Source organism: Euprymna scolopes, chromosome 44 (assembly GCF_053919585.1).
Source record: "Euprymna scolopes isolate OS-2025 chromosome 44, ASM5391958v1, whole genome shotgun sequence".
In the NCBI taxonomy this organism is placed as follows: Eukaryota; Metazoa; Mollusca; class Cephalopoda; order Sepiida; family Sepiolidae; genus Euprymna; species Euprymna scolopes.
The window spans coordinates 7609493-7622654 of NC_136525.1; the positions used below are offsets into that span (position 1 = coordinate 7609493).

The 13162-nt window shown below is 33.1% G+C and overlaps 1 protein-coding gene across 1 annotated transcript in view; it reads right to left on the reverse strand.

Moving 5' to 3' along the window:
• Positions 1-2219: 2219 nt before the first annotated feature.
• LOC145268674 (uncharacterized) overlaps positions 2220-13162 on the reverse strand; it is an 11228-nt gene continuing 285 nt past the window's right edge. The window contains exon 2 of the mRNA XM_080124167.1: positions 2220-3325. Within this exon, the coding sequence (XP_079980293.1) occupies positions 2652-3317 (666 nt within the window). The 5' untranslated portion in view covers positions 3318-3325 and the 3' untranslated portion in view covers positions 2220-2651. The remainder of the gene's footprint in view (positions 3326-13162) is intronic.

Genomic DNA, 13162 nt, shown 5'->3' on the forward strand with positions numbered 1-13162 from the left:
TGTATGTCCAAGAAAGGCCTTTTTCCGAGAAGCGATCGTTCACCTCACAACTTCTTAAAACTTTTTATATCGCGCCTAAATGATAATATCTACGAGTTAACAACCGGGGTTGCCTGTCTATTTAATTTGCCCGACTTTGAAAAGATAAATATTCAACAATTTTCGATCGCCGCATGTGCATTAAGCTTTTTTGTATATAAAAAAAGAAGCGAACAGACTCGTGGTAACTAAAACACTGTCCCACACACAAAGTTGACGTCATTAACTCGTCAAAAACGGGCACCTGCCCAGTAGCACTTTTCTCCCCACGTTATTATTTTCTAACTGCGCGTCAAGGCTTCCTTTTTTTAAACAACCAACGATTTTTCTTTTCGTTTACCTAAAAACACACACACCTACAAAAACCCGGGCAAAGCCGGGTACCCACCCCCCGTAGAATATCTATATATATATAAAAGCGAAAATGTATGTATGTATGTATGTATGTATGTATGTATATGTGTATGTTTGAATGTCTGCTAAACACTTTCGACAGATGCGACGAAAATTCACAAACTCGGTACCCTATCGAAGCTCCATCCTTTGCTCGAAAAATATCGAAAAATTGGGCAAAAACTTTAACTTTTTCACCCCGAAATCGACAATTTCCGACAGGGGGGGTCAACAAAAACGGTCCTCTCGTGACAATGACCGATTCTACGCATGCGTCAGATGACGTCGTGACCTGATTTACTTTAAATAGTTGAAAAACCGAACAAATTTCATGTACGTCGCGTTAGCTCTGTTGGTTAAGGCCTTGGTTCATTATATAAACGTTTTGAGTTCGAATCGTGGTGTGAGATGTTTTTTTTTCGATTTTTTAACCTTTAATATCGAAACAGGCTTATTTAAGCAATTTTTCACGTGTTCGCTTTTCTATTTTCATCGTTCGTGTGCCTTACGTTAGTTTTTTCGTGTTTTTTCCCGCTTAAGTGTTAACGTTGTTTTCTTTTTTTACTTAGCTTATAACAAACAAACAAACCTACGTCGTCGTCGTAACGCTCGATGACTTCCGGTCGCACACCTGTCAATTTTGTTCTTAAATAAATTCAAACATCTTTCACTAACTCATTCTGACTGGCCACTTTTATTTTCAAACCTCGCCTCAGGCCTTCGGGTTCGATCCCCCCCCCCCGGGTTCTTTTTTATTTAACACCACACACACCTCCAAACACCCGGGCATCGCCAGCTACCCCCCCCGCTAGTATATATATAAAATCGAAAATGTATGTATGTATGTATGTATGTATGTCTCACAAAAACTTTCGACAGAGGCGACGGATTTTCACGAGATTGGTATCGTTTTGAAGTCCGACATCTTAGACGACAAATATCGAAAAATTGGGCCGAAACATTAATTCCTTCACCCTAAACTGGACCCTTTTTTACAAGGAGGGGTGCCGAAAAAATCGGTCCTTCATTTTCTCTCCTCCTGCTACTACGACAATGACGTCATGTTTGTCCTAGAAAACATTGACGTTAGTTTAAACCACCTGCAAGTGTTTTTAAAGGTTTAATTTTATCCATTCTCAATTGTATGTCTCTTTGGCGTAGGGATAACGTGTCGGGCTTTTCCCCCGCCTTAGCCTCGATGCTTTGGGTTCGAGCCTACCTTCCTACCTAAACTTTTTTTTCCTCTTTTACACCTTTTTTTTCCTTTTTGCTTCGTTTTGTTTTTTCCAATTTTTTTTAACATCGTGTTTTTTTTTTTAATATTAAAACAGGGTCACCCTCTCCTACATACACACTTCCAACCACCCGGGCAACGTCGGGTACCCCCGCCAGTTCAACATTACAATAATAATAATATAATAATAATAATAATAATAATAGTAATCTTGCTCAGGTGATTCGATGGTACTCTGGGAGCGCTAATATGACAATACCACCGTTACCCATCAGTGTGGCTAGACTAATACCCACCCCCTGCTAGGAATCGAACCTACAACTAGCTAATTGATAGTGTACAGTTCTACGACCTGACCTATGAGATTGGCGCTCAAAATAATACATGCAAATGACTTTATATAAACATTTGACCGCAGCTTGGTCCAATTGTTTGTTTATTTACGAAGCGGTTCGCATTTCGCTAACCAAGCAAATGGTTGAAATCATTTAGCATAATAAGACATCAGAAAAAAAAGAGACAAAAAATTAAAAAAAAAGTGATAACAATAATGTTGACGAAAATATACAATTTTATTTGAAAAATCAACGATTTTCACAAAATCATACAAACTCAAGAAAGAACTCAAGGGGAGATTACTCTGTTATCATCAGAATAAATTTTCTTAAATACTTTTTTTTTTTTTTTTTTAGAAAATAAATTATCCTTCAAAATTAAAATTGAATAAGTTCGTTTGACACATTTTTCGATCGGACAATATTATTTCCTTTCTTTGATTTGTTATTTCCTGCTATCCCAGAATTCCCAGCCGACGTTTATCCGTCCGCCATTTTTCTTTTTTTTTTTCTACTTCTTCTTCTTTTTGTTACACGTTCATTTCTCAGACGATCTTACTTTTTCTCTTCAAGTTTAGCAATGGGCGGAGTAAGAAAAAAATGGGCGGAGTAACAAAAAAAGGGGCGGAGTAACAAAAGTCGATGTAGGTCTAATAATAATTATTAAAGTTATCGTACATATTTGACATGGACGAATCCATGTAGCGTCCCTGCATGTCCATCTGGGGGTTAGACATATCTGAGTAGTCCATGTAGCGGCCAGAATAATAATTAAAATTGGGATAATGCATATTTCGGCCATACATGAAGTGAGAGAACGGGTTGACATGGCGTCCATAGTTGTCCATCCATCGTCCTTGCATATCCATTTGGTAGTTGGACATATCCATCATCCTCTCAGGGTTACACATGTTACGATTGTACGAATAATAACTGGGATAGTTACCGTGTCTGTTATAACCATAATAGTTGAATGGGCTGTTGTAACGACCTTGCGTGTCCATCCATCGTCCGTGCATGTCCATCTGATAATTAGACATGTCCATGTACCTCTCGGGATTGTCCATGAAGCCACCGTAGCGCTGACCACCGTCCATGTAAGATCCGTAGTTGAACATAGATCTTCCACTGTAACGGTCACTGCTTCCGGAGAAGTCGTAGTACCTGGGGTCGACCATTCTACCCTGGGAGTCCATGTATCTTCCTTGGAAGTCCATGGTCATACGGGACATGGGTTCCATGACTCCACGGTATCTTCTTCCGGTTCTGCACATCTGGTTGTACATGGGTCTGTGTTTCGTCATATACCTGTTCATAATGGCGACTGAAATCAGAAAAGAAAAAAATTTTATTATTTAAATACCCGGCATTGCCCGGGATGCGGTAATCAATCAGTTTTGTCTGCACACTTTAAAGTTATACACAGAAAGAACTAAAATTTTAGTTTTTATTGTATTTCTTTTGCTAAATCCACTAAATCCACACACACACGAACCCCCCACTATATATATATATATATATATATATATATATATATATATATATATATATATACATATATATATATAAATGTTTTATTTTTTTATTACCATTTTGTCTGTTTGGTTACATATGTTTCGTATGTTGGACCATGTTTACGATCCAACAGCCTCGTTGGACCTTACAAAAATGGTTGTTAGTATTTGGAAGAAGTGTTTAAGAATATATATATATATATATATATATATATATATATATATATATATATATATATATATATATAAAGCTGAATGTGTGTGTATGTGTGTGGTCACGAATAGGCTTCTATATGGTTGACTATTTAAAAAAAACTGATTGCATATAATGATAGAAGATGTATCGAGACACAGGAATGGGTATGTTTGATCTGGTAAAACGGTGGGTCATTAAAATTATGGGGTCTGCATTCGCGCCTTGTCCACAAAGTATGAAAACAAAAAATTTAAAAATTAAAAATAAACGTTTACAAGTGTTTTTGATATAGATGTACATAAGACTATTTTGATAAGTATGTTTTAACTTAAATAGGGATGATATAATAAAATTGTGGGGTCTGCGTTCGCCCCTGGCCTCCATAGAATGGAAATAGGCACAAACTTTAATAAAGACTTTTCATATCTGTCTGCGTAAGTATACTTTGATAATTATGTTTCAGTTTGAAGAAATATGGTATAATAAAATTATGGGGTGTTCGTTCGCACCTGACCTCCATAGAATGGAAATATGTCACAAAGTTCAACAAGGTTTTTTTTAATATAGATCCACAGAATATTGTGATAAATGTTTCAGTGTGAACAGGTATGGTATAATAAATTATGGTGTTTATCTATTTTATTTTTACTTTCATCATATTTTGCTTTAGTTTTGATACCCCCAAATTCAAAGCTATCTCTTTCAAACCCTTCCTTTTCATAATCTATCATACTTTAATAAATCAGAGTCGATTTTCTGTAGGCTGTTTTTGAACCCAGTCAACGACGGGTACTTTCGCTAATATATATATATATATATATATATATATATATATATATATATATATATATGATTAGTTTTTTTTTTTAAAGAAATCCAGCAGAGTGATCAATTAAAAGGGAAATCCGAAAATAAGAGCGCATCTATATATTGTATTTTGTGTATAGAAAGTTCTTAGATGCGACAAGTCATTGGTACCGTCGGTTTCAAGCCCGATAATTAGGACCGTTTAAGATATCCATATCAAGCTCTCTTCAGCGATGAGTATTGGCTGAAGAGAGGTTGATGTGGATATCTTGAACGGTCCTAATTATCGGGTTTGAAACCGACGGTACCAATGACTTGCCTCATCTAAGAACTTTCTGTACACAAAATACAATATATATATATATATATATTAAAGAAATTTCAAAGAAATTGCCCGATCGCGAATGTGAGAGCTAAAAATACAAATATTTATTTAAAAACTATACATACATATTCCAAAGACGAACCAGCGGTTTCATGGTATTTAAAAAATTGGTAAAAACAAACGAAAAATAAACCTTTTATTTCCGTTTTATTTTTATTTTCCGTTTGTTTTACTTTTCCAACGACGCTGATGAGCTGTATTGAGTTTATATCAACCACAGATGGCTGATTCAATACAATGAAACCACTGGTTCGTCTTTGGAATATGTATATAAAGTTTTATATATATATATATATATATATATATATATATATATATATATATATATATATATATATATATATATATAACTCACTTTGTGTGTGTGTGTGTGTGTGTGTGTGTGTGTGTGTGTGTGTGTCTTCCTTTCAGATAGGTTCCGAAAAGGTTGAGCCTATCTTTTGCAAATTTAACACAAAGGTAATTCATATTTCTGGCTGTGTTCTTATATATATATATATATATATATATATATATATATATATATATATATATAGGCATCACCCATTATCAAGGCCAAGAGGCCACTCGAGGATAAGGGTTAAAAAGTGTACAGTAGAAATTGGACAACATAGTAATCGTTAATAAAGGAAATTCGGTAAATTTGTTTACTTATATGGAACGGCTCATCAAAAACTTGTTTACGTTAAACTTGAAGACGACCATATTGCAGTCAGCTGGAAAGCAGGGAAACGGGAGGCAATTCCAAAGGCATGCAGTTCTAAGAAAGAAACTTTGTTCATGGAATCTACGTTTTTGACAGAAATGCATCCAATAAGTACAGTTTCCTGGGATCGTGTAATGAAATATTTGTGTAATATTTTGGTGGATCAGAAGGACCCTAACCCTAACCCTAACCCTAACTCAACAGGTGACTCGAAGTTTGCAGCAAACGATGTCAGATAAAAAAAATATCGCATTGATATGAAAATGTCCCGATTACTAAACCGGACTTCCCTTTTTAGTTAAAAATAAGGAATCGAATTGATTATTTTTTGTATGAAATAATACGATGTTGTGTTTACATATTTACCAGCAGATGTATCTGGCGTTGTCCGGTATTAAACATAACTCTAAATTCCTTCAAAAGAACGAAGTAAAAAACGGAAAGAAACTGAGACATGTGCACTTCTAGTAAGTAAAAAAAAAAATATAAACAACCTGAGATCAAAACCAAAACCTACAGACAGTAAGTCAAGTACGATAACAGTTAAGCCAGCTTGATACGATCTTTTTAAAAGTGTTTTCCAACCTACTTATTCTTAATATAAGGAAGCTGTAATGCGAATGATTTGCACATAGCTGACAAACAGATCAAAATCCGATACCCCCCCTAGTTTCAATTTTTATCTCTTAGCAGTCCTACTCCGGATGAAAATCGATTAAAAAGATTTTCACACGTCTGAATACGCTGTATACCAAATCTTAAGCCTGTAATTCAAAATTTCGTTGAGTATATAGGTTGAGAAGTGTCCTCACGCACACAGACACATTTTCACTTTCATAGATTTACTAGCAGGCTGCCCGGCGTTGCCAGGTCGTAAAATATGCATAAATATTATATTTTAATTCATACAGAAACTGAAATTAATGCATTATATATATATATATATATATATATATATATATATATATATATATATATATAAAGAGAGAGAGAGAGAGAGAGAGAGAGAGAGAGAGAGAAAGTGAGAGAGAAAGTGAGAGAGGGAGGGTGTAACATCTTTTTGGAACCTATGAGAAAGGAACTCCCCCCCACACACACACACACGCACACAAAGTGCCCTTGGTGTCCAACTCTGTCCTCGCATTTTTTTTTAAAAGCTGAGTTGAATTGGCTTATTAATCTTACATTTTTAATTTGCAATTGAATAACGCTTTTATCACGGAGAAAACATTGCCATATATATTTTATAACTTACTACTATATATACATATATATATATATATATATATATATGTATATATATATATATATATTATTCTTTATGTAAATACAGTCATATATTGCTGCGATGTGCAGACCGTTTCGATTATAATAGATCTCATCAGACAAGAAAAATTAAAAATTAAAAATAGTTCAGTTTTTTTTTAATGTTTTAATTTTTTAATTTTTCTTGCTTGATGATTATAATCGAGACGGTCTCACATCGTCGCAATATATGACTGTATTTACATAAAGAATAATAATAAGAAAAAACCATTTGCTCTCCTCCATTAAGCACGATTAACGACCTTTGTTGAAATCAATACGAAAAATATATAAATGTTTATATCTTTTCTGTATTTATTTCCGATGTGTTGACGTGTGGCAATACAAAAAGTAAAAAAAAAAAAAAAAAAAAAAAAAAAAAAAACAAGAATGTTTCTTTCAAAGCACAAACTTTTCAACCGATCCTTCGGTCTTCCTCAGTGTGAATGACGAGTATCTATCCCCTTGGAACGGGGATAGACACTCATTTTTATGCTTATCTAAAAAGGTTGCAGTCATATGCTAGTGTTTCGGCCCATATCTATTTAAGAAAAATTTAAGAATAATTATATATAAAAAAAATATATACATGCAGAAAATTATATATAAAAATATAAGTAACAGATCGAAACAATTGTATGCTTATATAATCAATAAACGGAATCCTTTTTTCGGAGGATCATAAAAATTAGCGTATAAATATAAATATTACAACGTTCATTTTTTTTATATATGTGTGTGTGTGTGTGTGTGTGTGTGTGTGTGTGTGTGTGTGTGTGTGTGTGTGTGTGTGTGTGCGTGCGTGCGTGTGGGCATTTTATTTCCCGGAGACCAATGGGTTCTGCTGTCGCTTAACCTTTGTGAAAATAAAATAAATTAGGTTCCTCCCTGTACTGACACTGTCCGAGTGAATTTATGTATGGAATTTCTCCGATGGTCAAGTTAGATGCATCTGTGACAACTTGTATCTGACATATTTATGAATTAAATTCTACTGAAGAATCTGGTATGGTGGAGAAATTCGAAATGAGGTGTCTATTAGGAGACGTACTGATAAAAATATAGACTTGCTGTACAGTTTTAGCAGGCAAATGGGAATGTATCGATTCTAACTGATTGTCTGACTTTAAGACATTCTATAATAAGATAATGATAAGACGTAAGCAGATAAATTTACAATTCACACCTTTCCCTCTGAGTTGTTTGATAATAAACAGTTTTATCTTGAGCTTACAGTTAAGTTCCTCTTAAATCATTTCGGAAGATTGTTTCTATAGACGGCATAAACAAATTATTCAGCCTATGCCATCAGACAATTTAAGCCAATATAAATTATAAGAAAAGATTTTTGACTACATATGGATATTAAAAACCAGCAGTTGGAGTAATCGGTAGATAAAGAGAGAGGGGGTAGGATATATATATATATATATATATATATATATATATATATATATATATATATATATATATACATCCTAGGGGTAGGATATATATATATATATATATATATATATATATATCCTACCCCTAGGATGTATATAAATATATATATATATATATATATATATATATGCTTGTATCTAACAGTTGGAGTAATCGGTAGATAAAGAGAGAGGGGAAGGATATATATATATATATATATATATATATATATATATATATATATATATATATATATATATATATATATATACATATATACATCCTAGGGGTAGGATATATATATATATATATATATCCTACCCCTAGGATGTATATATATATATATATATATATATATATATATATATATATATATACATCCTAGGGGTAGGATATATATATATATATATATATATATATATATATATATATATATATATATATATATATCCTACCCCCTCTCTCTCTTTATCTACCGATTACTCCAACTGTTAGATCCAAGCAAGCTAGATCTAAAAAAAAAAAACATTCATATCCTTTTTCTACAAATCCTCCTGCTACAGGACTTCTGATAAATGTATTATTTTCACTTTGACTTTCCATGTCTCACTTTATAACTATTTGCTAATATTTTCTCTCCTCTGATGAGATGGTAGACATCGAAGCCCTATAGGTTAAGGAGATTAATTTTCTAAAGCATTCTTTGTCTTGCTTAGAATAATAAAAATTCTTTGATATGAAACTCAACAACTTCATTTCATTTCAATGAGAGTTTTTTTTTTTAATTCATTGAATTACAATTTATTTTATTTGATTTATCTTACATATCGAGCAATTCTTGTTTAGATGGGATAACTTATAGAATATTACTACCAGTAATATTTTGTAAACCTACAATCTCACGTTTCCATAACAACTGATTGTTAAATAAAAACTATTCTGAAGAATTATATATATATATATATATATATATATATATATATATATATATATATACATATATATATATATATATACATATATATATATATATATATGTATATATATATTTTATAAAGCTCCCCTCTTTGGTAGAGCACTCTCGTAAATTATCTTACTCGCTACTTAATTTAGCTGAAATAATGCGAAGCTCGCGATTTGTTTACAAACAAACGTTTGAGCCCTCTACGAGTAGCGGACGGATGTTTATTTAAATAATCGTTCGGACAGGTTAATTTCGGCCACCGATTCCGTAGTCAAGGGGTAGGACTGCCGACTGTCATCACGACGGTTCTAGGTTCGATCCTCGGCTTGGGAGAGGTGTTAGTCTAGAAACAACGAAACAGGTCTGTATGTCGATGACTAAAATATATTTTATATATATATATATATATATATATATATATATATATATATATATATATATATATATATGAGATGGCTCGTGTTTCCGAGTTCGAATCTGTCGATGTGTTAATCGTGACACCCTGCACTGAAGATTCTCTTAAAAGGATGAAACACTAGTGTCTGTGGGTATTTAATTATTATAGTAAAAAATAATTCTGACAGCCCCTTTAAGAAAGTCGTTTCTTATCGTTGAGCACTTTCAGTTTAATTAAGTCGGGCAATTTAGCTCTTAACTATAGATTATTGTATAACGATTAGATTAAATTAAAGTGTTTAAAGCCAACGTTATTTCACGCGGTTAATGGTAGCCGAATGGATACGGTCTTTACTAATCGAGCCAGAGATGGTTCGTGTTGCCGAGTTCGAATCTGTCGACTAGTGTTAATTGTGAGAACCTCCACTGAAGATTCCCGAAAGAATGAAACACTAGCGTCTGTAGGTACTTAATTATTATAGTAATATATATATATATATATATATATATATATATATATATATATATAATGTTTGTTAAAGGCTAAGGAATAAGTGTGAAGTGTTGTATGTTTTGGTTTCGATTCTAGCTGATGGCACCCAAGTCATATCTATGTATATTTTAGTTTTGATCTCACTGCTATATATTAGGCTTAATATAATATTCGATAGAAAATTGTCTTTGTGTTAATAAATATATAAGCTGCATGAATTAAAATATATCTAAGCGTATCGCTCAACCAGGTAACGCCGGGCGGCCTAGTAGCATATATATATATATTATATATATATATATATATATATATATATATATATATATATATATATATATATATATATATATATATTATAGTGGTGAAGGCTTTGTGTAGAACCCACCATCTTTTTGGTATTACTGCTAACCTTTGCCGGTGCAGATTACTGCCACATGACAGAGTATACAGTAGAGCGCAGATTTTTACATTTACACACACACACACACACACACACACACACATATATATATATATATATATATATATATATATATATATATATATATATATATACTCATGAGCAAAAGAAATAGGCCAAGAGTGAAAGAAAGAAGAAATCAATTTTTCAATATTTTTCCATGAATTTTTGTTAATTTTAATTTAAGATTGCAATTTGAAGATCATTATTATTATATCATATAATAAATAATAAGTGGAAAAATTAATCCTAAAAATGGTAAGATCGCAAAACCGAATCGCAGGATTAAGGCAGTTCTAAATGACTTACAAGCAGATGTTTGATATTTTAAGAAAAGAAAATGTGAAGACATCTCTTTCTGTAGTGAAGCGAATTGGCCAACGGTTCGAAGTCGAATGCTTGATAAAAGGGAAATCTGGATCTGGTCGTCCTACAGCATTCACTTTAAGGCTTAAATTAACTGTTTTGAAGGATCGAAAGAAAACTTTTGTTGACCATAGCAAAGAATTCAAAACGGGAGCTAGAAATTACAATATCTAGATGAATGAAAGAAATTGGATTTTCCTCTAAAAGGCGTGAAACGAAGCCATTTTTATCTTAAGAACATTCATGATAGAAAGAGATTTTTCTGGTGTTATGGCAAGAAAGATACAGACTGATTCAGGAATATTTTCTGGTCAGATGAATCACGATTTTGTCTTGTTAGTGATGCTCCCGATGCTCCCGAATGGTGAATTCGCAGAACTGGGGAAAGATTTTCGCCAAGTTGCATTAAAACGACAGTTAAACACGGGAATGGATAGATAATGGTATGAGGAATTTTTACTGCAGCAGGAGTTGCTGAACTTATTAGATGTGAGAAGTCAATCAATGCAAAGGAATACATTCGAATATTAGAAACAGGACTGTTACCAAGTATACAGAAGCTGGGAATATCTCAGAACATCATTTTTCAACAAGATAATGCTCCTGCACATACTGCTAAAGTCACAAAAAATGGTTTTCTGATAATTCAAATCATGTGATAATTTGGCCAGGTCAAAGCCCCGATTTAAACCCAATCGATAATAGTTGGTCCATAATATCTCAAATTGGCTGGAAGAACTTTTAAGAAAAATGACAAACTGTGGGAAGCTGTGCAAAGCGAATCGAATAGCATCTCTTCTTCACAGTGTTCCACTTTTGTTGAGAGCATGTCTAAAAGGATTGATCTTTTAAAGAAATCAAAAGGGAATGCGATTCCATCCTAAGCATTTATTAAAGTAAATGTCTTGTTCTGTGTTATAAGTCTCGTTTAAGTTTCCTTGTTCAATTGTTTTTTGTTCAATATAGCTTTTAATGTAATAAAATGTATAAGATTTGTTTGGACCATTTTTTTTTTGCTCACAAGTGTATATATATATATATATATATATGTGTGTGTGTGTGTGTGTGTGTGTGTGTGTGTGTGTGTGTGTGTGTGTGTGTGTGTGTGTGTGTGTGTATATATATTTATATATTTATGAATTCGAAAATAAAATTATAAAAATCCATAGTGCGTTATAAAAATTGTTTTCGGATATTAATTGTGGATGCCTCCCGGATACGTCAATGATTGATCGTTCGTATCGCGCGAAAGAAAATACTAAAGCGCTCGATGTGATATTTGATGGCAACAATTAAGCATTTCAATCAAATCCTGAACTTTGGCAGAAGATATCGAACTCTCTACAAAGCGCGTCATTCGATGAAGACAAATCCTGTCGCTCGTGATTGGCAATTGTTTTATTCCCGTTCGAAGCACTTTAAAGCGGGAATTTTTATTTCTAGTTGATTTTTTTTTCTATAATTAATCTATTTATATTTTATTCCTTGCTATTTTCTTTATTTGGTCCTCGATTTAAACCATAAAGGATTTCTGTTTTTGCTATTGTTATTTATATATATATATATATATATATATATATATATATATATACCTTTTAATAGTATAATGTTTATTCTGTTCATATATATTGTATTTATTTGCTTCCCTAAGAAAGCAAAATGTGACACAAGGTCGTTTTTAATGTGGGATTAAACCAGCTCCCCTAAAACAAGGGTAAAAAGGGGAAACTCTGGCAGTATCCCCAAAATAGTAATTGTCTCAGTATGAAGGGTTTCTCCTACATTGATCGAGGGCCAATTAGAACAGATGGTATTTATTTGCTCCCCCACCGAGCAAATTAGGCACAAGGCCGATTTTTAATGTGAGGAGTGAAGGGAGGGGGAAGGGAAAAAGGGGACCAGCTCCCGAGAGGTGGGAAATGGGAGCTGGTTAAAGGTCAGGCATGTGGAGTTGCCCCCACATCTGGTCTTTGCTAGTCATAGCTAGTCATAGCTAGTCATAGCTTGCAGCATCTGCCGGAACAGATACTACACTTTGATCCCGGCCCGAAGACCGACACATTAAAGATGTTTTTGTCCGATCTATTTAAGCTCAATAAAAATGGATGGCACTTTCAAAGTATATAGGGACATAATTGCTCTTT